At 43.9% G+C, this 25,794-nt stretch overlaps 1 protein-coding gene across 3 annotated transcripts; it reads right to left on the bottom strand.

The window, feature by feature from the left end:
- Nucleotides 1-798: 798 nt before the first annotated feature.
- LOC306706211 (enhancer of polycomb homolog 1-like) lies at nt 799-25,287 on the bottom strand. 3 transcript variants are annotated; one of them, XM_079173188.1, is made up of 15 exons: nt 25,054-25,287; nt 22,461-22,541; nt 12,737-12,896; nt 10,373-10,518; nt 10,021-10,227; nt 8,401-8,549; nt 8,167-8,314; nt 7,699-7,863; nt 7,460-7,549; nt 7,000-7,148; nt 6,467-6,894; nt 4,318-4,454; nt 4,104-4,242; nt 2,864-3,215; nt 799-2,377 (listed from the first exon to the last, which is right to left on the bottom strand). In XM_079173188.1, the coding sequence occupies exons 3-15, from the start codon at nt 12,834-12,836 to the stop codon at nt 2,305-2,307; spliced, it is 2,283 nt and encodes a 760-aa protein (XP_079029314.1). In that variant the 5' UTR covers nt 12,837-12,896; nt 22,461-22,541; nt 25,054-25,287; the 3' UTR covers nt 799-2,304. The 3 variants fall into 3 exon arrangements, with proteins under 3 accessions (XP_079029314.1, XP_079029312.1, XP_079029313.1); XM_079173186.1 differs by lacking the exons at nt 22,461-22,541; nt 25,054-25,287 and adding an exon at nt 20,522-20,933; XM_079173187.1 differs by lacking the exons at nt 22,461-22,541; nt 25,054-25,287 and adding an exon at nt 20,522-20,933 and having other exon boundaries at nt 4,333-4,454.
- Between the last annotated feature and the right edge of the window lie 507 nt (nt 25,288-25,794).

The raw sequence follows: 25,794 nt of genomic DNA, 5'->3' as shown, positions 1-25,794 counted from the left end.
AGGCTTCATGTGTTCCAACTTGTGGGAAAACAGCGTGCGGCAGGATTTAGTCCGAAAAAGAAGTGAGTCAGCACTTTCTGCTCTTCTAGTTTCCCCGTCTTGAAGTCAGGGAGTTATATATATTTAATGGGTTTTTGGTTAAATGCCTGGAAAAAGCTCTGGTTTACACAAGTTAATAAAATGGTTAATACACCTCATATGTTTAAGCGGGGTTGATTAGTGTTACAGCTCCCAATTTAGAGAAACAGAGTAAATCCACATCAGTTTAAGAGTACGTTACGATATTTAGAATACTTTCAGCACTTCACCTCGCTGTCGGAGCGTCTGACGGTGAAACGAAGAGGTTAACTCTGCTCTCTTCAAAGCCACAAGACTCCTTTGACAAGAACCGTTTACAGAAACATGTGATCTGCTGGTGTAACGCTGCCTACATCGGTTAGTTTGGCAAAATTCACACAATACCTCACAACATACAAAATCTGAACTATCCCGTTACACATCGTGACTCCCTGAGAGCTGAATTACCCAAAAAATAACGAGCCACCTCCGCCATTTATAAAAGGACCTTTTCTGCTCACTCTCTACCTTCGTTAGCCGAATACAGACGCACACGAGACGCATCGTTCACAGCCAGAGAGCTGAACCGGGTTTATTCCGGCGGTTCTTCCCTCAGAGACCCAGCAAGCCGAGCCGGTTCACTTCAGGACATTGAAACAAACGAGACATGCTGCTCCAAACATAATGCCCTGGATTTTTATTTCATTTCATGACAATTCAAGAGGATTCTTAGTCTTTCCCGTGTGTGTGTGTGTGTGTGTGTGTGTGTGTGTGTGTGTGTGTGTGTGTGTGTGTGTGTGTGTGTGTGTGTGTGTGTGTGTGTGTGTGTGTGTGTGTGTGTGTGTGTGTGTGTGTGTGAAGGGTCTACAAAAACAAAAACTCATGAATCAACGGGGCCATTGGAGCGGGCATTGGGACTGTGGTACAGACAAAGAAAAACTACAAGTAGCCTTGTTCAGTACCAAACTCTTCACAGAAGAGACTGTTTTTAAAGGTTTTTTTTTTTCTTGTATTTTTCCCCCAAATGAAGGCACCCGATCACTCAGAGGCCGTTCAGCCTTCTGGAGAGTTCTTAAAAAGTAGAGAAAACAGTTTCTTCTTTTTTCTCACTTCATGTTTTCTTCCTTTGATGTAGAAGCTGGAATGATGATGTCAGTTACTGCATGTTTTTTTTTTTTTTGTACTCCCTTAGTTTTTTTTTTAAAGATCAACAAGTAAGAAAAGAATGAAGTCTTCTTGTGAGGAATATGTACAGATACAAAAATATATTTTTAAAAATGATAGGGGGGGGGGGGGGTATCTTTGAGAAAATCAAACAAAAGCAGCATCAATCAATAAAGTAAATCATATAGTGCTTAGATGAGTCAGAAGCAGCAAAGTCTTCTGGGTAAGAGTCGTCATCGTCCCCATGGTTTTGTTACTTGTCTCAGGAATATTAAACGTATGGAAGAGCTTCGTGGAAACTGATTAACCGACAAACTGATGCCGACGACAAACAAATCCACACCCGACGTCGTCATCTTCTTCTTCTGCCTCAATCTGTGTGAACGCACGTCTCCACGGACTCAACACGACGAACGCCCGACGAGCTCACGGCCATGTTCACAACATCCAAAAGAAATACAAAGTGTTTCTTTATCTTTTTTTTTCTTTTTGTAAAAATCTATCTAAACACTGACTACAGCACGGGGCACCGGTGAGGGGTACAGTGTATAAAAAAAAATATAAAGAAAACGGATTTAAAAAGAAACGAAACATGAACGTAGAAATAAAGAAAGCTTTTGTAAACACGGCACAATAAATAGATGAGACAGCAGCTCTGATGACATCACCGTGGTTCAACGCTCACACTCCAGTTCGTCTCGTTCTCTCTTTTTAATTTTGATTTTTTTTTTGTGTCGTTTTTGTTTTTCAATATCTCGAGTGCAAAACATCACAAATGAACAATTCTGTATTCAAGTAATGTTATATACAAGAACAAAGGGGGGGGGGTATTACAAATATGCAGTACTGTACATATAATTGCCATATTAAGAATTTACATACGATCTCTTATTAACAGTAACAAATAGGGAAATGGGTTGAGAGGGGGGGGGGGGGGGGGAAAAAAAATAATTGTACGAGACGAGCATTGCAATTAAGTCCCAGAAGCCTTTGCTGTGCTCGTTCCGCCACCACTTTGCTTTCACCACTAACGAACGATGCATAGCACCTTAAAACAAAAACAACGACGGAGGCGCCCCCCCCCTACGTGACCTCCATGGCCACTGTGTTCTCTGATAGACTGTTCAGTGCTGGCTTGTCTTGTTCGTGGTTCTCCCTGAGGGACAAAGAGACAAAAAGACAGACGGTCAGCTGCATAGTAGTGAAAGAGGTTTCAGTCACCCACTGCAGGAACTTGATCTGGAGCGTCTCGTAACCTGAACTGAGCCAGCAGCTCCTTTAAAAAGTACCTGGAACTTCTCTCATTGAGCGGCGCCTGAAACTCAGTTCTCAATCTGGCACAAGCAGAACTCGTGACTAGCGTTACATTTCCTCAAGTTCCTGCAGTGGAATAGAACTTCAGACACATTTTACACTTTCTTCTACAGTTATAAGGCCCTTTCTCCAATGCTAATAAAAATAAAGAATACACATTCTTTCATAATCTAATCAAAGGCTTTAAACAGCCTCTCTTGTTTTTGGAATATCTCCACACATACGTTAAGCTGAGTCTCTCCAGCAGCTAGCTATAGAGCTCAAGACATTCATCCAGACACGTCACCCTTTGAAAGCGTCCAACACTCCGGTCGCCCGTTTCTCTCACCTGGGCACTTTGTCCAGCGGCGAGGCCGAGGCCGTGGCGTTCTTGGGTTTCTGACAGTTGGCGGTTGCGGTGGCCGCGTGGGCGAGCTTTAAGGCGGATGTCGACATGGCGGCGCTCAGCGTCCGGGGGGCGTGGACGCGCTTGCCCGTGGGAACACCCAGACGGAGGCTGTTGTTGTTGTTGTTGTTTCCCAGCAGGACCTGAGTGGCGGCGGCGTTAGTGGCGGCGGTGTGGGCGGTGCCGTTGTTGTTACTGGTGGTGCAGGGGTGGAGCAAGGCGGGTGTCGGGGTGGAGGTGGGTGGAGCCGGGGAAGGGGACGCTGTGCTCGAGAGGTGCAAGCCCTTGTAGACACCTGGGGGGTCAAAAGAGGCCGGGGGGTGGTGGGGTGGGGGCGGGGGGGTTTAGAGATGGAAGATTTCAATTATCAACTGTTCTTTGAGGAGAAACCCTGAATGTATTTGGTGAACCTGAAGTACTGAACATGTACTTTAAAGTGTGAATCCTTTATAATCAATCACAGTTCGCTGTTGAACCAGCTCTATTCATGCATCAACTTTATAAATATCTGCTGCGAGGCAGAAGGTCGTTTTAAGAGCTGGATTTATTCCTTTTCACCAGAATCACAAAAGAAAAGTAGCTATTAGAACAAATAATGATTATCTAAGTTTTTATCTTTTTAAAAAGATCCACGGTCTGCAGAATAATCTCAAATGGAAATTAAATTGTCACTTTTCGCCGTTATCTCCTGAATCGGTCCGTCGCTGGTTGTTTGTGGAGTTTCGTGCTTCGTGCCGTTATCAGCACTCTCTGCATTCTGAGGTTTTTAGGACCGCAATTACTTCACCCCCATAGTTTGCTTTGTTCAGTGTAACTGTAACGCAACACTTTGGTGAAGTGCACTTTACATTTTAATTGCTTTTAGTTTTTCTATTACTTTGCGGTTGCATTATTATTATTTTTTAAACGAACTATATTTTTGTGGTTATAAATAATCTCAAACTGGGATAAGTTGTGGAAACACATTTCCAGTGTTGCTCGTGAGAAATAAAGATTATTAAACATAGTGAGGATAATTACTTCAGCCGTTACTGTGACGGCATATTCTGTTCTCAAAACAATTATTATTTTTGTGTTGACTGATGGTGTCAGAGGAGGGTCACACTCAACGACATGCAGTCACTTTATTCACAGAAGACAAATGTTGTGTGAGATCCTCCCGTTTCGAAACGCGTCGTCGTACCTGAGGGGGAGAGGACGCCATTGACTCCGCCTCCCAGGGCTAGCTCCTCCTTGGTTTTGAGAGCCAGCAGCTTGTCGGCGGTGACGAGGGCCGAGGCGGCGAACTGAGCGCCGGCCTGGTCCAACGTATTCGCCAGGCCCTGTGGTGGAGAAGGGGACGGTTAAAGCCACTGATGAGAGGAGACAGAACTGAGGGCAAAACGACCACAACCGACCTGTGGGCCACCGACCTTTGTGCTGTTTGTAGTGGCGGTGCTGTTGGCTCGCTGTTGCAGCTGGATCTGCTCCAGCTGCTGTTTCTGCATCAGGGCCAGCTGCTCCTGATGCTGCTGGTACTGTTCGGCTGTGAAAGCTGAGGGACACACAAAGAGTCTGTTACGCATCTGGAAATCAGAGTCACACGTTTAAAACATGTCGTTTCACAGGAGACTCGGAGACAAATCTATGAAACGTTGCAAAGACGTGTGTGTGTGTTTGTGTGCGATTTAGAGACGCAGCTGACTCTTATGTGCTGCGTTTGAATAAACTGAATTCTTCAGAAGTACCCGACTACTTTTGGAAACAAGTCTTCGGCTCAGAAACATGGCGGTCGAGTGGTGAAGGATCAGATCAATAACACAATCTGTGGCTCTGAAACAGTCCTCGGCCAAACCTTCTGTAGCTTCTTCTAATTCAGCACCAGCTCTGTGAGAAGCTCAGCACTGATGCACGAGGTTGTTTGTGTATAGTGAAATACAGCACGCCTCGGGTTCATAATGAAGCTGCTCTGGAGACTCTACTCGTGGTCTTATTAGCGTTCCAGTCACTTCTCCTGTAAATAACATGCCTCAAGTCTCTTTACTGGCGGTCTGTTGATTATGGCCTTGTGCTTCAGTAAAATATAGATCGTTTTTTCAGTTCTCCACTTCACAGCATCCAGGACTCATCTGAAAGTCACAGCTCGTCCTCTGGCTCCGCCTCCATCTGGAACACCCTTCACGCTCCTTTCATTTAATCTGCCTCCGTCTCGTTTTAATCAAAACACTCAACTTATTAATTCAGAAGCGCTTACGACGCAGACTTAACCGCCGCTGTAGTTCCTCTCAAAAAAGCTTTTCATTACAACGGCGTCCTTCAATTTATTCCATCAAAACGCGGTTGTTTTCATCCACATCAAAACATAAACATCTCCTGTGAAGTGCTTGTAGCGACATCGATGCCCTCAGTGAAGCCACCGGGGAGCTGTGGCATTTAGTTTATATTCAGCTCGCACACACACGCACACACACACACACACGCGCACACACGCACGCGCACACACGCGCACCTCATGAATTTATCAAAACTCAGTTCTAACTGACACCTTGTGGACTGGGTGGGGAGGGGGCGCGCTGTGAATGCAAAGCGACGGCTGCACACGATGAACTACGCAGTAAATAAAAAGGTTCACAGCACAGCTGGAGGGTTAGGACCGACACTCGTGCTGCAATTAAAGACACTTCCAGCAGACGAGGAGAACGTGATCGCCTCAATCCAGGTAAAAGGGAGAGCATCCCGGATAGATTCGTGGACAGTTGCTGAGGATTATAGACTACTGCAATTCTTAAATCGCAGAGTGCAACATCTGGTTATGGTGAAATGTGTCAAAATAGCATTTTTAACCAAATAATATAAATAGTCGCGCTGCAGAGATGTCACATTTTAAAGACTTAACAAAACATCCATTTGATTCAGTTCCCTTAAAAACACCACACCAATATCAGGAGATGTTTTTAAATGAAAATGAATAATATTGCAAATTCAATCAGTCAAAATCATCACAATTAAGATTTTGCTAAATTGTTCCACTTTACTGAAGACCTCTGAACCAGCAGAGCTGTTCAGGGTCAACCTGGTTTCATGTGCTCCTCTCACACACCATCAAGAGGAAATGGGATTTAATTTAATCTTATTCTAACATAAAAAAAGAGGCTCAAACGCAACCAGTCTTTTCATAATCCACTGATCTTGTTAACTGTTTTCATTGGGACGACTTTCTACAAGAGAAATGATCCGTGTGAAAACTTATTAACGGGACTAATTTGGAATATTTTAAAGTTTTTCTCTGCACAAACAAAGTATGTATCCACCTCTACTGTAGAGGAGTGACGGCAGAAATCTCAGTAGCAAATATCTCAACGCCTGGTTAAATATAACAAACTACTGGCATGGCTCAACATCTCCAGGCTGAGGGAACTGGGCCACTAAAAACGAGCTCATTGGTAGAGAAGTTGTGTGTAGTGGTGCGTTTGTGTCCCGTTTTTGCAAGAATACATTCATAATTAACCAAAGCAGAGATGGCGGTCTGACAACATGTGTGTGTTGGGGGGCAGCCGGTCCACCTACCAGCGACGGGCGGGGGTGCAGCGACGACCCTCACCGGCCGTTGAGAGCCGTACGGCTGACCTCCAGCTGTGGAGGAAGAGGTCGGTCGCTTCAGGCCTCGACTCAGCTTCCTGAATAGCGGGTGGGCGTTGTCCAGCTCGTGTAGTGGTAGTGTCCGTGGTCTAAAGTGCCTCCATCGGCACGACTTTATATTCAACAGTATCTGACTGAGGTCCGTGGGAGAGGAAAGAGAGGAGTTGCGAGAGGAACTTCTGTCCGAGGTATTTGTTTCTGAGGTACTGGCAAACTTGTCGGTGGCCGGCGAGCGTGAAGTAGTTGTAGGAGGAGGAGGAGGAGGCGGCGAGGGGGGAGGAGGCAGGTCGAGCATTTCTGGGTCCAGTCCGTGGAAAACGTTGTCGTGGTCCGTGAACGCCCTGTCCAGCAACACCCTGAGGGAGGAGGAGAGCGTCAGGTAACTCGCCTCATTCGTCTGGCATTTCAAAAAGCCATCAACACGCCACATATTATTAAAAAAAACAGAGGATTGAACCGACCTGCCGCCTCGTCCCACGCGTCGCCGAGCCATGCCGAGGCAGCGCCGCGGCACGGTGAGCGTGGTGAGACTGTAGCGAAAACGAGCTTCTGCCAAACCGTCGTCCCAGGGTCCGCACCACGGCCAGCTGCCCACGCGGTCCTGACGAGTCTGGAGCAAAAGAGACTCGTTTCATTCTCACCGTCTGCGTACAGAAACCTCGGATCTCCGACGGGTCGATTTAGAGACCACGTCAAGAAATCTCAAGTCTAAAGTGTGAACTAAATGCATTTTATAAGACAACAACTCAACGTAGATAACCGTTCCCGTTATAACCAGAGCCTGTAAAGAGCATTTAAATGCATCTACAACCACTGCTGGGACACAATGACCCCTTAAACCCACCATCATGTCAAATTAAAGATCCGACGTGGTATTTTTTAACTGTTTAAATACTTTGCGTGGATGACCACGGTACTCACAGCGTAGTACTGGCAGCCTGCCTTCCTGCGAAAGGCATAGGCACCATCGGGGTCGTTCTCCTCCTCTGCTTCCGATGAGCCCGAGTGCAGCTGTGGACACACAAGAGGTTTCAAAGGTCAGTGGAAGAGCAGAATTCATAACACTGAAGCCCCGCCCACTTGTCTCGTGCCGTTTCGCAATTTGGAGTGGGGCAGAGTGCGGGTAAAGAGCTCCGGTAGGCACCGAGCGGTGCTCGTACCTGGGAGAAGGGCTCGTCGTCCGAGCTCGGGAAGTCGTACTGGTTGAGGTCCTTGGCGTTGAAGACGACGGGACCCGGATGGTGGGGGGCGCCCGACGACAGAGGCAACGCCTTCTGCTTCTTCTCGTACTTCCTCTTCTGTCGGGGAACTTCTGTCTTCTCGGGCTAAAAGGGGGGAAAGAAAGAGATAACTCGTGAGACTTTGGACCTCCTAAAAAGCACCCGTTAAAGAGACGACGGGCCATAATTAATGTGACAAACAGATCTCTCAAAATGCATTACAAGTTCACTGAAATCTGTTTATAGTGGCTGAACATTCACATGAACTTGCCTTACACCAGGAGAGGAATAGTACAAATACACAAATACAACAATGTCACTGACAGCCCTCTTATATAAATATAAATAACACTTTCTCTAATGTATACCGTCCAGAGTCAGAACCCTGAAGTTAAAGCTGAGCCTCACCTTGCACTTGTAGTCCTTGAGGTCCATGTGGTCCTGGTGTCGGTACTGGTTCGTGACTGGGACCAGGGGAATGATCTGCGGCCTCACCAGCGCCCGTTCAGCCAACACCTCGGCCATGACCTCCCCGCTGTAGTCCGACATGACGTTTCTGCAACAGGAAAGAAAGAAAAACCATTTAGTTCAGTCGTTTTTCCTCTCGGACTCATCAACCGTCTCCATGTTTCAAAGGCTCACCTCTTCTCAAAGATCTCCAGTGTGAGGTGCAGCAGCTCTCTCTTGCTCTTCTCCCTCCTCTTGATCATCTCCAGGATGGTGACGGCTCGGCTGAGATCCCTGCGCAGCTTCAGCATCTTCTCGTAGGACGCCTCGTCGTTCTTACGGTTCTTGAGGGGTGAAGGAGGAAAATGGAAATAAGCAATACTGAAGAAGAACAGGCCGCGTTTAAGCCACGAGGATTAGATGTAAAATGCTTTGAGCCTCAGAAAACCGGCAGCTATTATGAACTTTGAATTTCTTTTTCATTTAAATATATTACATGTTACTTTATGTGCTTCAAATGTGAATATAAACATCTGGTAGGTTTGTAACACATTTGTTTGAATGAAAGCAAACAGCTTATTAAGATCAGAAAGTTAACACCGAGGCTAAAGTTCTTCAAATGACCACTTGGTGGCATAAACATGCTTCAGAAGCGAGCAGTCAGTGTTCAGCAGTGTAGTAACACTTAAGAAAACTCCACTGGAGTCCATGTTAAAGTAATAGTTTGATATTTTAGGGGTGCAGCGGTTCTGGTTAATTAGTAAGGATGGTGATACGGACAAAACCTTCTATCACGGCAACTGTTTATATATCACAATACAGTGACTGACCTGTAAATTAGTGAAGTAATTGTTTTAAATTACCATACTTTCTCACAATTGATTGTTTTGTATTTGGAACAATCATACAAACAAGAACAGCTGCCTCACATAAGTCAAAAGTAAATGTCCCTGAAAGTGGAAGAACCGATCCCCGTTACAGGTCTGAGGATTAACAGGTGCAAATAAATAGCAGCCTGACTTCATACAGCACAATATGACCGACGTTCTTCCTCATATTGTACTGGTTTGCATTTACAGAGTGATTTCTGCCCAAAAATCACATTACCTTGCAAAGTAAATGGATTTGTGATATCACAACACCACGTGAGTGTTAACGCCGCGGTGGAAACTGTACAGTCACTGATTATACATCATGTCACCCAACCCTAGTTGGGAGTATTTGTTATCTGAAATCATGGTCTGTTAACTGACTGACGTCAGTGTCGTAAGATAATCAACGGTTACTCCTTCATCAATCACCATCTCACAGAGAAGCTCGTTGAGCAGACAAATAGGAAAACAGATCCGCTTTTAATTTATTGTCAAGACCGACAGCATTAATGAAAGCTGCGCTGACACAACGCGCTCTCAGTGACGCTGGGATTGAACGTGGTTGTGGCGTCCGACAGCATTCCTCTTTTGTCAGCCCGTCGGGTTCAGCGACTGAGAACACAATCAACATAGTCGCGTACGTCTCGGGTGAGGCCTGTGAGGCGTTTACAACGCGTCAAAACCGGATCCGGCTTCACAAAAGACGGTGACACAGCAGAATGTTATCACTGTGAGAGGAAGCCCGTCAAACATGGGGAAATACGTCCAGTAACAAAGGTGTTTAAAAACGCATTATTGCCTCCACAGATGTGGTCACGTGACGGCACTAACAACACGTCCTGCCGCACAATGCAACGGCTAACGAGAGACATCATTTCAGCCTGAAATCCACCACGACGATCACAGACTGCCCATAAAGACCCTGAGCGTAAACACGACCCACCTTCCTGGTCTGCATCTTCTCGGTGCGCCGTCGGAAGGCCACGTAGGGATCGCTGGTGCTGGAGCCGTCCCGCCTCTCCTGCTTGACGTTGGGGATGAGACAGTTGGCTCGGCTGTTTTTCCTCTTGCGGCTCCAGTAGTCGAAGACCTCCTTGATGAGCTCGTCGTCCTCCTTCAGCAGCAGTTTGGCCTCCGGAAGGCTCACCGCCTTAAAGAAGAAGACACGAGTTACATTTGTGATGAATAACTGACTGATCCGTTATTTCAACACTGTATCAGCATGTTGCCATAAATGTGTGTGTGTGTATATATATATATATATATATATATATATATTGCATTTGTCTGCCGACCTGCTGTCCACTGCCTTTCTCCAGCCGGTCAATCATCTCCTCAAACTGCAGGAAGCTGATCTCCATCTTCTTCTTCAGCTTGTTGACAAACGCATCGTCTTCCGAGTCGAGGTCGTAGTCGGGCTGCTCTGTGTCCAAGCTGAAAGCTGCAGGGAGGAAGGAAAGGAAACGAGGAAGGATGAGGATGAGTCTACAGGCGATGAAACACTGCAGATTTGTGACCAACGCAAAATGGTTATAATCTGATTATAAAAGAATTAAATAACTCGTCCACATGTCTGTTCTTAAAATTCAATGCAACACTCGCTCTTGCAGTTATTTTCCACTTTTGTAATCTCCATACTCAGAAAAGCATTTGGTGCAACCGCCCTTAAATCGACCTAATTGTTCTGGTAATGACTGAAGGCAGCGTTACAACGCAGAAACATATTTCTATGAACTCTATCGTCTGTGTGCAGCCGACAGTGAATCCCACAATTCACTGTCATGATTTAACAAGAGAGGAGAGATTAAAAGATGGTTCCTTCTCATACTGACAGTTACTCACCTCTTTCATGTCAGATACACATAGCATGTCTATAAGGCCAGTCTATACCACATCCTCTCTACTCAACCTTCCCACCTACACAGCAGTCCATCTCTACGATTCATCATCATTTAAGTCTTTTAATGACCGTTCTTAACACTGCTGTGTACCGAAGAGCAAAATCCATCACACCCTGTCCGACACAACTAAATGAAACAAATGTAAGAGTAAGATTTAAACATAAACCTACAGATATTGACCAGATTGTCCCACTACTACACACAATGAGACACATTATTAAATAGCTTAATTCGCAGCATGAACCCAGTGATTTAAACACTGCACCATATTACAAACCGCACACATGCTTTAAAAATAAAAACAAAAAACAGTTGCTGCAGCTGAGAGAAACTTGAGGATTAAGAAACAGTTTTCCTCTATTGCTGAACAAAGACATAAACTAATGCAATGAAACGCTGACGTAAGCAGAGGTTCATGTTCAGAGGAACACAACGAGTCGTATTTATAGGACTGTTGCACGTCAGACGCCACCGTTTAGTTTCTACACAAAGTATTTGTCTGAGTCACTCAGCGAACAGAGACCTGCAGCATCCCAGACAAAACCAGACACCTGATGCAGGTCCTTCCTGTGGAACGATGGAATATATTCATTATACTACACGGGACTAATGTTCTCACACTTCACTGGAATACATAATTGCTTTAAGAGTACAGCCCACCCAGCAACACACTAGATGATTATCAGGCATAATGACAGCAGATTTAACCCTCCAGGACTGACTAGAAGTAACAAACTGTGTATAGAATGTTTATTTTGTTGCGTGACGTTTGGTACATTCAGTCACATCCAACCCGGCGGCTCAGACCGACCAGACACATTATCGTGCAAGTCTTCTAGGTTTGTCTCGAGCCTCGGTGATCAATCGTGCCGAAATCAAATGAAACCAGCTTTTAAATCTCACACACACAGCTGCTGTGCTCACAATCAGAGAGCAAAAACAATGTGCAGACCCGAGGAGTCGCTGCTTCATCTTAAAGACGGCGAATTTTGGAAAAGTTTTCCCATTTTCAATCTGTATTTTTTTTCTGCAGAAACTTGATTCTGTGCTGCATTTATCAACTGTCACCTCATGAAATAATGTGCAGCTGCGTTAAGTGCACTCACACCTAGACGACAGACAGCCGTTTGAAGAAACGCTGTATTTTCTACACGTCTCAGGCCGTCTAGACCTCCGAGGAAACCTTGAAATTAGTCTGACAGCGATTTGACAGCACAAAACATTTGTCATTTCAGCCTCCGACTGATAACGGCGTCCGTCTGCACGTCGGGTACAGCAAATTGCTTTCCTTTGAGAGACAATCACGACAACCTCTTGTGACACAGACGTGGTTACTCAACTAAGCAATCTAGTCAACCAATGTTCTTAGATATCATTACTGAACCATCTCACAAACTCTGACCACTCAGTGAAAGCTCATAAACACATGAATAGCCGTCTGAAACATTTAGTACCGGTGGGTTCATGAGTTTAATAAAAACACAACACCAGGAAATATCCACCTTCTTGTGTTGAAAACTTTATAGTCCAAAAGTTAATCTACTGAAATTAAAAGGTTCTAATGAAGTTTACAAATAAAAAACACACTAATGTGGAATATTCTCCTCGTTGTGAATGATCATTTTGATCAACGTGTCCCTTAATGCATTCAAAATAATTGAAGGAACCACTAATATGACCGAGGTGCCTAATCTGTTGCACGGAGCTCATCCTCTCCTCTCTCAGCGTCACAGATTCGTTATAGAGAAGCCCACTCACGCTGTATGTGAATGAGCTGCTTTGGCATCTTGAACTCCCCGGGGTAGAGGGATTCGTAGTAGGTGATGTCGCTCTCCGCCTCGGGCACCGGGATGACCATGTTGTCTCGCTTCTCGCCGTACACCTGCTGCGCCGAGATGGCCCGCTGGAGATGGTGTTCCTGCAGAGACAAAAGACAGGGAGGGTGAGACACCTGAAGCACCGAGAGAGAGGGGGGGGGGTGAGACACCTGAAGCACTGAGAGGGGAGAGGGGGACACACACACACACACACACACACACCTGAAGCACTGAGCAGAGTGTCTACGTTTAGCCTGGGTGGTATTTACAGAACATTTAGAAATGGTGACTGTAGAAACTGCGAGTGGTGAATACAATGTTACAGGACGTGCTCTGGAGTATTTAAAGTTTAGTCTGCCACATCACCTTCAGCGCTCTCATGTGTCGGTCTTATAGGGGACCACATGTTACAGCTGTGGACGCAGCAGCGCAGTGAAAGCTAACGTCGGCTCAGGCTCACTTTGGGGTGGGCTGTCCCTTTAAAGGTGGACCGGCTGGTCTCATTCTAGTGACAAGCGTTACAATTACTTCAAAAAGGATGCTAGTTGGAGCCTCACAGCTACCAACTACAGAACTAAACCTGGAACCGATATGAAGGCAATATAAAGAGCTTAGAGCCGGTGTGACATGGTTTGGTGGTCTACAGTTTAATTCAGACACACTTGCACTGAAGGATTAAACCATTTATAAAAGAATCTCAAAGAATCAAAGCAGCAGAATGACACACAGATCGTCCAGGCTAGTAAATTGGTCACTGCTTACATGTCTGCCAAGTCTCCACAAACTACAGTCCATAAACTAGAGACTATCTCACAACATGCAAATCAAGCAACGGGTGAAGTGGGGCGGCCTTGTTGGTCCGAGTACCGTCCTCAAACATCCATGTCCAACTACAACAGGTGTCTCAATGCCCACATTATGCCTTATAAGACAGACCGTTACCGGTCACAGCTGGCTATCAGTGAGCTTGGAGGTAATTAACATCAACACACAGTTTGTCCATCAAAGAGCACTAACAAATGTATTTTTCTCCAACTGTAAACCGTCCTGCTTAGTGCATCTCTGGGTCACAATCTCAGAAAGAACAGAACTAATCTAAATGGGAACAATAAGGTGTTTGTTTATGTTATGAGTTTGTTAAAAACAACTCACGATTGGTCGATTTGTCATTGTTTGACTTTTAAACTCCAAAATATCGACAGCTTCAATAATCCGGTATTGATGAGGGTATGCTGTAGACCTGCATAGATATGACTGGATGTCACTCGTCAGCTAAAGGACACAGCTGTGAATGAGTAAATGATTGACGCATTAAACAGCTGATGTTTTTATCATAAATTCAACAGAAAGTGCTACAGAGGACATTTCTCTCCCTTTCTACCAGAAACACTGGCAACCGGCATCTTGGAACTCGTCCCGAGAGCTAAACAACCTGTTTTTATTTTGCCGTCTCAATATCCACAACAAGAGATTTAGAACATAATGGACCAAAGCTGCTGGTCCTTTAAAAAACAAAACGCAAAAGCCAAATCTTTACAAAAAGTGCTGCAAGAAACAAATCCATCCAATAACAATGCAACACAATATTAAGCCTGCTAAACGCTGTCATGTCGACCTCATTTACCCGCCGCAAGTGTGACGAGAGCCCGCCACTGCCAGGCCGGTTGACGGGTAATGTGCCGGAAGGCAGGCAGGCAGACAGGCTGACAGACAGGCAGGCAGGCAGACAGGCTGGATGTCTGGCTGACTAACTGGTTTGCTGGCGGGCAGCTCGTGTGATCGTAGTCGTAGTAGAGCCTTTGGCCCAGAGCTGGCCGCTGAGCCGCTGGCAGGCAGTCTGTCAACAAGGCAGCGTGCTGCAGCTCTCGGGTGGAGGGGGAGTGTTTATTGTTTCTCCTGAGGCCTCGAGACACAGGCGAGTAGTGAGGGGGGGGGGGGAATTAGACAGTGAGCGAGTCAAAAAGAAAGTATGTGAATGAGTGCGAGTCGGTCTTTTTCCACAGAAAACAACTGAAAAAACCAGCACTAAAAGTGAGTCTAACGCACGTTTATCTTGTAGGATGATTTGCTACATTAACTAGCATCGAAGAGCGTCGTTAGGGGATCGTTTGCATTTTCATATCGTGGCGACTCGACATCACCGACAGGCAACAAAGATCCCCCGAGGACAACGGCTCAACGTCTGATGGAGCTTTTGGCATATCTCTCTCAACTTTATAGACGCAATACACTATAAATGACTCGATGAAACTTTCATAAAAAGAGTGGTTTCATCTAGATACTATCCATTTAAAAAAAGCAATGGCTTCCTTTCAAAAGTCTGTTTAGTGCAACAATATCACAGCTGCATGGTCCGTTTAATACGAGGCTATTATCTTTAATATCACAATCCATAACTAGGCTGTACTGCATAGTATGAGGCATTCAAAGTGATAATAACTTAAAGAAACATTTCCAAAGTTCACAACATGGTCTTATCGAACAAACTTACAGCTTTAATGCATATTTGTTGGCGTTTCCAAAACAACATTTTTGCTGCGGTATAAAAACAACTCTGCCCAACTCACACCAGCAAGGAACACACCTGCGTTAACAGGCGGTCGAGCAGCAATCTAACAGCACCATGAATTACATTTATACAACCACAACAAAAGGTAAAAAAATCATATTTTCCTCATTTTTCAAAGATGATAGATTCATAAAATATGACGACTGTCGAAGCTTGATTTGAAAACCTTCTAATCAGAGCTTTGAATGTAATAATGACAAACTAACAGCTATATGTATAACGTTATTAATGGAGCGCAGAGCTTTGGTGAGCAGGACAATGGAGGACGAGATGAGGTGTCAGATTTAAACTGGTTTGTACTTTAGGATTTTAAATTCCCTTGTGCGGATTATCAGAGCTTCAGTGGGCGGACATGCCGCTCCACCAGATTCAAGATTACATCTTAGTTCCAGTAAGTTAGTTTAAAATCTCATTAATAGACAATATACAAATCCAACCACATCCAAAGCCCACCAGCTCTACTGCAAGACACTACAGCTAGTGTCTGAATCTCAAATATCAAGGTGCCTCGTCACACGGACGCCAAACATCCTGTTAATCCAACAATCGGAATTAAACAGATTAATAATTTATACAGAAGTATCTCAACTGTATGCAATAGGGTTAGCATACAAATCTGGACAGTACACAGTGTATAGAAGGCTTTGATGCGTTTCAGTCTGCACTGCAGTTTCTCATGTATCACCTAGATTCTTACACATTTATTCATCAAGCAATTCTAAAACCGTAATTCAGAACGTACTATAACAGACCAGAAGAAAACATCCCAGAGTTGCCGACTCTTTTCTGATGAGTGCAGCCATCAGCACGAGCTCCACAAGGCACCACCTGTCCCTTCAGGCCTCTCTTATTATGACAGCAAACCCAAAACACGGCCATTGTTAGAAGTTAACGGCTGTCAAGCTACCAGTATGTCGAAAAAATGTCTTGGAAGATTGCCAACTCTATAACTGCAACTTTTCTATAAAACAGTTGCAACGGGTCCGGTTGACTGAGCGGCCTCATATATCGGTAAACATTTATTTGACTGTGACATCACGGTCAGATGATTTTATAGGTCAGTTCTTGAAGTCGGCTGGATTTTAGTTTTAAGTTGAGTTTCTCTTGGTCCCACATGACGACCAGAAGACAGAAGTAGAACAACAAACAGTTCACTGAGTTTCATCAGTGTGCCGTTTCTCAGAAAGTAGCATTTATATTTAATTACTTGCTTTGGTTGAAAACTAATCGTGGCATCAGTAGTTTTTAATTATACGTTTTATTCGCTGCCTGGAGATGAACGTTCGTGTTCGGATGATCAACGGGTGAATTCCCTCTAATATCTATTCTATGCTGGTGTGAAAACATCTTTAAACTATTGTATTTATTCAAGTTAACATTAGAACACGTCATGTTTACGTTATAATACTAATTTTTACTGACAGAGCTTGAACGCGTCATAATGCAAATCAATGCAACGTCCATTAACATTAGTTGTTCAGCTCACTACCATTACTCTGAGTAACATGCATGGGAATGAATTATAATACAATACTTCAACCCCAAAACCTGTCGAGTTTGTAAAGAACGTTCTTTTTTTGTTATATAAATGAAAATTGTCAAAATGTCACCATTTATAAATAGCCAGACACTGTAAAAGCAAACATTATTGGCAGATTTTCAACTTTCCGACGGCCCTTAAACACATCGTGTGAGAAACGCTTCAGTCAGGAAAAGCAAACTCAGATGAAGCTTAAAATTGTGATATTTCATCAGAATCACTTTGCTACATCCAAAAACAACTGTTTGCACTAACCAGGTCCTGTATAATCATTAACATCTGCGCTTCTCATCAGGGGAAACCAGCACCGACCCGACTGAGAACAACACTGACAAACTCTGTGAACCTTTGACTGAACTGCAGGCGGCTGAACACAGAGCGGAGAGGGCTTAAAAACGCTATTAGTGCAAAGAAATAGTAATAACTTGCTAAAAACAGAAAAGTAAACTTTATAACGTGTGACCTTCAGCATACCATCAATCTGTAACACTTTCTGAATCCGTCTCTTTATATTGTGTCCCAGAGCCCCGCGTTCAGCAACACCATGTGGACCGTGAGTTTGGTGCTCGAGGTTAATATTCTACACAGCGTGTCACACCAGAGGCCAGCGATTCATACTTTACGTTCACAGCGTCGTGAGCTCCGGCAATCTGTTCTGAGGACGTAGCCGTTGTATTCTCAGTGCTTCCCTCAGGCTTCTCCATACGACACTTACACATTCAAGTGCAGCATTTACTGTGACCCCCCCCTCCCCTGTCTGTGCAAGTACGCTTGCATAACCTTTATGTTCCCATCCCCACCAAAATCACTCCCCACGGCAAACCCCCAAACTTCCGCATCAACGTCCTCGAACCGCTCCACAATTGAGGGAAAACAACAACTCATAAACGCAAACAGCCTCGAGCAAAAAACATGTCGGCTGCCAAATCTAATCAAGCAATGTGTTTGTTTACTTTTTGCTATTTGCCGGAGAATAAAAGACTGAAATTGAGGTGAACAGTCAGAATACAGAGAATTAGCCGGTGCGCACACACACACACACACACACACAGAGTCTAGAAATAGCCTTTTTAAATGACCACATCCATCACTGTCGAGTCTGCTGAGGCAGCCAGAGCCTCCTCCACCTTCTCCCAGACACCGTAAATGCCTCTTAACATGACGGACGGCCGCAGGGACCGGTCGGAAAAAGGCCGCCGAGGGACGCGTGGTTGTATTACAGAGCGGTTTGGATGCACCGCGTGGGAGCGGGTGGTTTTGAACGTGCGGTGTGTGTAACTGGGATATGAAAATCAAACATCACACACTAGAATGCGCTAAGCGCTACGGTTTGAGTTGCAGAGCTTGAATTGAGAAACTTTTCCATTACACAATACTGCTGGTAAACCAAGATAAGAAAATATGGTTTAGTATTTTTCCCCTCAAACCTTGAGCACGGGCCCACTGTTGCATAACAATGAAGGGAAACCGATTACTCACAAACAGGGACCATCCCAAGGCGTCTCATCCAGCCGAGGCTCGTCTATAAATGCTGGGTTAGAATCAAGAGCCTCTCTGGAGGCTGGTGTTTATTTCCCACAGCTGACAAAAAGGTTACTTTCAGTTTCACGGCACACATGGTGCAGAGACTTTGGACAGGTGACATGTGTCCCACATTCCCACCCAGCGAGGTCACACACTGCTGACACACTGGCGGGGCTGCCAGAAATGTGTGTGTGTGTGTCTGTGTGTCCCGGTTAGTGCCCGTGTCTGTCTGGCAGAGAGGCAACCCAAACACATCCCTGCGGGTTCCCACCAGGGCCGCAGACACTGACCTCACTTTCACCCAAATGTAAACACAAGACAAAAGTGTTCGGGCCCAAAACAAACAAGCCGCACGTGCTGAGGGGAGTTTCGGCGATGACAGCTCTCCGGTCAAGCCACCCCCCCACACACACACACACACACACACACACACACACACAATAAATTACAAAACCACATGCTGGACTCAGCGATGGTTTTGCAGTACAATAACGCAAAAACACACCGATTCAAAACCATACTCCCATCTAGCTTTACACTAGACGAGGGGGGGGATTCGGAGCAGACAGCTCCCCACGCTGAGCGGTTGGCACTCAGCAGGCCTTGGTTTACCCCTTATGATAATATGACGGTTACATAAGTGAGACCTCCAGCAGCACCTCCTTCCTCCTTCCTCCTCCTCCTCCTCCTGCCCTGATCTCATCCCGAGCGCCACACTGCCATCTGACACACTGAACCCCTGACACCGATCCGGAGCAGGAGAGCCAGGCTGACTGCAACACACTGAATGAAAACAGCATCATCCACCAGGGACGTCTGGAGTGATAGTCACCGTATACCTTTATATTTAAAACATCAGTCAAGACTGCACAATACTCTGATATCCTCCTTAGTGGATCAAGAATAAGAGGCAGCTGTCTAATACACGAAATGTAAAGAATTTCCCACGGTGTGTGTCTAGTTTATAAACAACTCCTTAAGTCTTAAAGATAACCACAACACTACTAAGAGCACACTTTATGTCTATTTACCTGCATCTAGTAGCTAATGCATCCCTAAAAACATCACTCTCTCCAGCTAAATAATCTGACATATTACAACAAGGCTTCCATTAAAAGACAACCAATTATCTGCTAAAAATAAAATGTTGTTAATTTGAAAACGTACACGCGCTGGAAGATTTTAGTTTGTGGGTGTGATTCAATGTTTAACACTAGGAAACCCAGAGAAACGGTTATTGCGGTCACAATAACACAAACCACCTTGTTCCCAGGAGAGACCACATCTAGAATGTCAACACAAGTCGATATATAGAGAGGAATATGTAAGACTGAGATTAAATAATAAGCAGGATATGGTTCACTGTTCAAACAACGGTTGCAATAACTGAATGACAACAGCTGCATTATACAAAAGACAGTTAATGATCACAGCCTCCATTAAAAAACCAAACAAACATGGAGGGCTGTAACACATTGGCTAACAAAGTGGTAATAGCTAACCAACTGTACCCAACTGTGAGAACCTGAACTTAAGTGATAAATGTCTAAATCATGTCACTATAAAGCAATAACGTGAGCAAATACACCCACAAAAACATGCAAGATGACAAGAGACCGGGGTGTTTTTTCCCCCTCAATGCATTGCGGCAGCAGTGTGTTGACATTTCTGCCACATATAATCAAAAAAGGAACCCGCTAGCGCCCCCTTGCCCTGGACCTTCGCAATTACGCCAACATAAAAAAAAAACCAGTCCTGACAAGACGGAGACAAAATGTCGGAATTGCCGAAGTCACGTGACTCCTTTGTACTCAGAAAAACCAGCTCACACATAAATAAACCGGAGGAATCGGGTAATTTGATCACATAAAGACACAACAGATCCCCGCGTGGCACAAACGTTAAACCACAGTCACACATAACAGCCGTTTACAACAGAATTCCGTCGTGTTTCTCCTGAGAAAAATCAGCGGCCATTTTGTGAAAGCTTGCGCAGGAGAAAAAAAAAAAAAAGAAAAGAGGGACGCCAAAATAAAAAAAATAAACCAAAAGCACATATTTTTCCACAATTCTGGACGGTTAGAAAAGCATACCGATTCCTCTTCTTTCTCCATCCCCGTAGGCATCTGTGGCACGGCCCGGTTAATGGACGCATATTCGTGTAGGTCGGGTAAATCCTCACAACGGAAGACGGGTAGCGGTTTGGAAGCGTCCAGCGCCCGTGCCCGAAACGACAGTTTACTCATTTTAATCCCTCACAATTCGAGATGCAATATAAATCTATCGGATCTCCCAATACTCAAAACGGTACCGAGTGGAGCTTTCATGGATGTTTCTGGTGCGGTTATATCTCTTGTTCTAACGGTTGGATTGTTGTAGCTTGGTATTTTAGGGCGTCGCCAAAACGGAGCCGAGAGGAAAAGGCCCGGATCTTGGTCGCTCTCTCTCGGACTGTTTTTTTCCGACGCTCCGCTCTCCCCTTATCGTTTGGTTCAGTGCGCCATGGACAACATGGCGGACATTTAAAACTCTTTTGCTCTGGTTTCGCTCGGAGCGGTCCAACCCCCAGTTCGCGGACCGACCATTCCCACACGATCCCGAGCGCTTGCGCGTTGCGGGGGTGTGGGTGTGGGGGGAAGGGGGTCATTTTATTATCGCAAACTTAACTCCTCTCTACACACATGCACGTACATTATTTATATTAACGTTAGGCATGGGAGAAATATATATGAATATATATTGCAAATAAAAAAACCACTAAATAATGGATTGTGAAAAATACAGAATATAACATTTATAAAAGTAAAAAACAAACAACTTATATTCAATTGCTAATTTAAAAAAAGTATATATATGTATAAAAGCATAAATATAAAATATAAAACACTAAATAATGGATAATGAAAAATACAAATAATAGAAAATTGTAAAAGTAAAAAAAAAAAAAAAAAAAAGTATAACTTATATTCAATTGCTAATAATAAAATCTATATTGCGCTGATAAAATAAAAAACACTGAATAATGGATTATGAAAAATAAAAATACAGAATAGAACATTTAAAAAGTAAGAACAAACTTATATTCAATCACTAATAATACAAATAAAATAAAAATATACAAGCCAAAACAGACGAGTCAATTTATTAGTTTATAACAAAAAATAAAGTTCTAATTCATGTCACGAGATTTTGTAAAATTTTCAGCGCTCAATGATTAGATCAATTAATTAGGCATTAATTATTAAAAAAATCTAGTGTTGCTAATTTATATTATACATTTATTGACTGTACAGTCCATATTAGATTATTGATTATCCGTTAAATCATGGTTTGTTTTTACCAGACCTCTCAAATCATGACAAATCAAAGCTTATCCATTTAGTCATGCATTGATATTATAGAGAATATTAAAAGTGTTTTAAACTTGTTTATTAATAAAACAGGCTCCCCTCAGGAGTATAAAACTACCCTCGTAAAAAAAAGTTCTGATTAAATCCCAGATTGTTATTTTATATTCTAAACAACGCCACGCTTTAGTACAGTACATTACTCTGAAGGTTTCTTTTACGGTGGTTGGTTTTATGCTTGAGCAACAAATCCCTTATCAGGAGAACAAGACACACATTCCACACTATCCACTCCGGGCAACGCCTGAACTACCTCAGAAGTAGCTGAACCTCATCCATCACTGGCGATCCTTTAAAACAGCCCCCTTTATAAAAACTTTATTCCAGGTGAAACGCTTTATGGCGACATGTTCCAACAGCTGAACAATGTCGCCCTCTCCTGGTCCGATAGTCAAAAGATCAGACTTTCAGGACACCGACATGTTTGAATGCAGAGCACAGACACACTGCAACAAACCACGAGCTCAATATTTGCATTCAAAACAGTGTGCGGTTCCACGAGCATGTGTATTATTCAGTTTGGGGGGCTCCAGCAGACCCTTCAGGATTGAGAACTGAATGTTCAGCTAAAGCATACATGTGGAGTGCTAATTAATAACATTTCACAATCATTAGAATACCTTACCTGTTGATGACATGAGGTTTAGCCGGGGTCCACCCAGGGGAACCGGGGTTCTCTTCTCATCATTAAATCCATCGTGAGGACCTGGGAGCCAATTGAGAAGCGCAACAAGAACATTTAGCCAAAAACTCTGCACTTTAAAAAAGAAACGCAAAGCTTTGAAAAAAAGACATTTTGAGAACTAAGTTACAGGAAAAGATAAACCAAGCGGCCCGCTAGTCAAACTCAACTTAGACTTTTCACTTGTTGACTAAAGAGGTTTAGGAGAGGGTCGTCTGGGTGGAGCAAAGTGGAAGCATCTAGTCCACCACCTGATTATGATTGTCCGCAGTGGTCAATTGGTCGAACCCTCCAACGACCACACCTGGCTGGATTCATGGGCATCGCTACAGGGACTGTTGTCTTCAGGCAATTCACATGAAGCTGATTTATTTTGTTTAGAAACCACCAGTGAGTGACTCCAGTGTCACTTAAACTTCCAGTCCATAATCTTCTTATCGATGTATTTCTGTAAACTAACCCAGAAGTTAGCATCGCACTGGTTCCCCCAAGAAAAAGCTAATGGGACGTTACCATTGGATTATTGGACAATGTGGCAAACAAGCATTTATGATACTTTTCAACAAGATAATCTTCACAAATGAACACCATTTTTAGTGATTTTTGATGCGTGAATGCAATCCCCAGAAGCAAAACGCTAACACTAGTACACCGCTGTAAAGGAAATACGCCACGCTTCCATGACTTCAGTCAACCTTTAGCTTCCTGGCAGTGACTTTCTAAAAGTCTAATTTAGCCACTTATTAACAAAAGACACTTTGAGATTTAAGAGTGGGGTATTTCCTGTCGTATTTTAAATCAGAGAGCAAAATCTCTGAGGCCTGTGTTAACCACAGACCTAATTTCAGGCATCCAACCAAAAACCCATTTTAAACAACCCATTGACTTTGAGACGAGGGAACCAGAAGTGCAACAATTCAAACTCATGTCCAGGTTTTAGGACTCACTCCTGCAGCACTCCATGAGTGAACGTTAGCGTGCTACCACACTGAGCTAGAACAGTGAACACAGCATGTTAGCATTGACATTGTGAGCATGTTAGCAGGCCAATGCTAACGTTTGGGTTAAGTCCCTGATGTGGCTGTTGACTCTTATGTCTCATGTTTCCACTGGGTCATAGTACGATGTGTTTAGAGTAAAAGGGGAACTCTAGAGACAAACCCAGTGCTGCACCTGAATGCTGCTCGAGGTCTCGGAGTCTTAAAAGTTAAATTCACCTGTCCCCAAAGTGACCCGTCCTGGTGTTCATTATTCATTATCAGGACGGATTTCCATTATGCAAAGCAACATTCTGATCATAAAGGCGGAAGCAAATGAAACCCCAGAAGAAGAATGTTATTAACGAGCCATTTATAGATACTTTTGTCCAAATCACTGATCCCTCAGAATGTCTCATCCTAACCGTACTTGTGATACATCATCAATACTGCCTCAGTGTTATTGTGACGCATTCCGTCTTTAAACCTTTTACCTGAGCCGACAGGTGAGCCCCTTGATGTTTGGATGATGTTACTGATAAGAATCAACATGTCAGCTAAATTCTGTGTCATTGGAGCATTGATATAAATGAAGTCACTTTAATATTGATGCATGCTTCTTTGAAAATGTAACTTGTCATGTAACTTACACTGATATTGAGCTGTACTGTATATAGACATGCTTTAAAATACTCTTTATATTGCAGATAATTACCAGCCTAACTACTAATATGTTTTAAAAAGTGATTATGCAAACATGACATGAGCCAGGATGAACTCGTGGATGCATGTCTTCCAACGTTTAGGACGAGTATTATCTCCTTTTTATGAGTCCATGTAGGGAGGGGATCTATTGTGGGTTACTGTAAATAATGCAGGGGGGGTATGAGGGATTCAGGACCAGGCAAGACCAGGGCCAGGCAAGACCGGGAGCAGGCAAGACCAGAGCCAGGCAAGACTAGGCAAAACCAGGGCCAGGCAAGACAAGGCCAGACCAGGGTCAAGCAAGACCAGGACCAAGCAAGAACAGGGCCAGACAATACCAGGGCCAGACAAGACCAGGACCAAGCAGTTCCCCGGCAGACCACAGGGACTGCCTGGCACTGTTGAGCCACACACCCTAAGCCTCTGATCCAACAATGTTATACACATTTCCAACCAAAGATGAGGAACCGTATTTGGGGGAAATTATGACACAAATAATCCCTGAAGCTGTCCTCGACTCTTCACCTTGTTTCCTCTCTCCTTGTTACCTAGATCACAGACATTCTAGCTCTGCCATTAACGTAACAACTAGTGAACTAGATTCGTGTTTTGATGCATTAAAAACACATTATTTAGCCTTAAATCGATCGATATCACGAGTGATGAGGAACTTTGGATGTTTTTAGTGTTGAATCGCATCCAGCTGACCAGCAGGAATCCGATCGCGTGCATGAAATCATCTGATGCCACTAAACACTATTCACGATGGGGCCTTTTCTTTTCTTTACATTTTTTTAAGCGACCATCGATTCAAGTTACACAAAAAAACATTACAAGAAAAAAAAAATACTCACCGAGTGGATCATTTAGACTCTACGTTTGGAGGATTTTAAAGACAAACGGGCAACATTTCTACAAGTTAAATAAAAGAAGAAGAAGAAACGCAACACGACGCAGCTAGAGAGACAACTAACGTGAACGGTAGCCACGGCCACTTCTTCTACTATGACACATTAATAAAAACAAACGGTTGTCCGGTGTCCCGCCGTCCGCTTCTTTTTTACATCCACCTCGTCAAAAAAGCGTTTATCGATGTTTTCCTGTCGATGCAAAGCAGGCTTGAAACTAGAGAGGTGGACACCAAAGTGCTACTGTTGGGGGTTAACAACTTTGCTGTAAATCGCGGCCTGTGATTGGACGGCCGAAGCCACCAATCACCTGTGTGCTCATGTCGTCACGTTTCACAGGGGATGGAACGCGACGTGATTGGCTGACAGCTACGATGAGGCTTTTAGCTCTTAGCTGTTTGTTTTTATTTTATTTTCACCCACTAAAGTCATACTATTACATCTTTATTTTACTTTCTTTTTTAGCCCAGTCTTTAATTTAGACTTGCTCCCCATTTGTATTTTACTAGTTTAGTTTAGTCTATTTTGCACAAAAAAATACAGAAACATATATGTATATACAGTAGATATATATATGTATATATAATATAAATATCACAATTCAGAAAAGAGGCAGAAAGGCTACTGGGCTTATTTGAAGCCTCCATCTATATAATACAAGAATTTCACAATATTATAGAGAACAAA

Source organism: Pholis gunnellus (assembly GCF_910591455.1).
Source record: "Pholis gunnellus genome assembly, chromosome: 14".
In the NCBI taxonomy this organism is placed as follows: Eukaryota; Metazoa; Chordata; class Actinopteri; order Perciformes; family Pholidae; genus Pholis; species Pholis gunnellus.
Note: the sequence above shows the minus strand (reverse complement) of the source record. Positions and strands in the feature narration are given on the sequence as shown.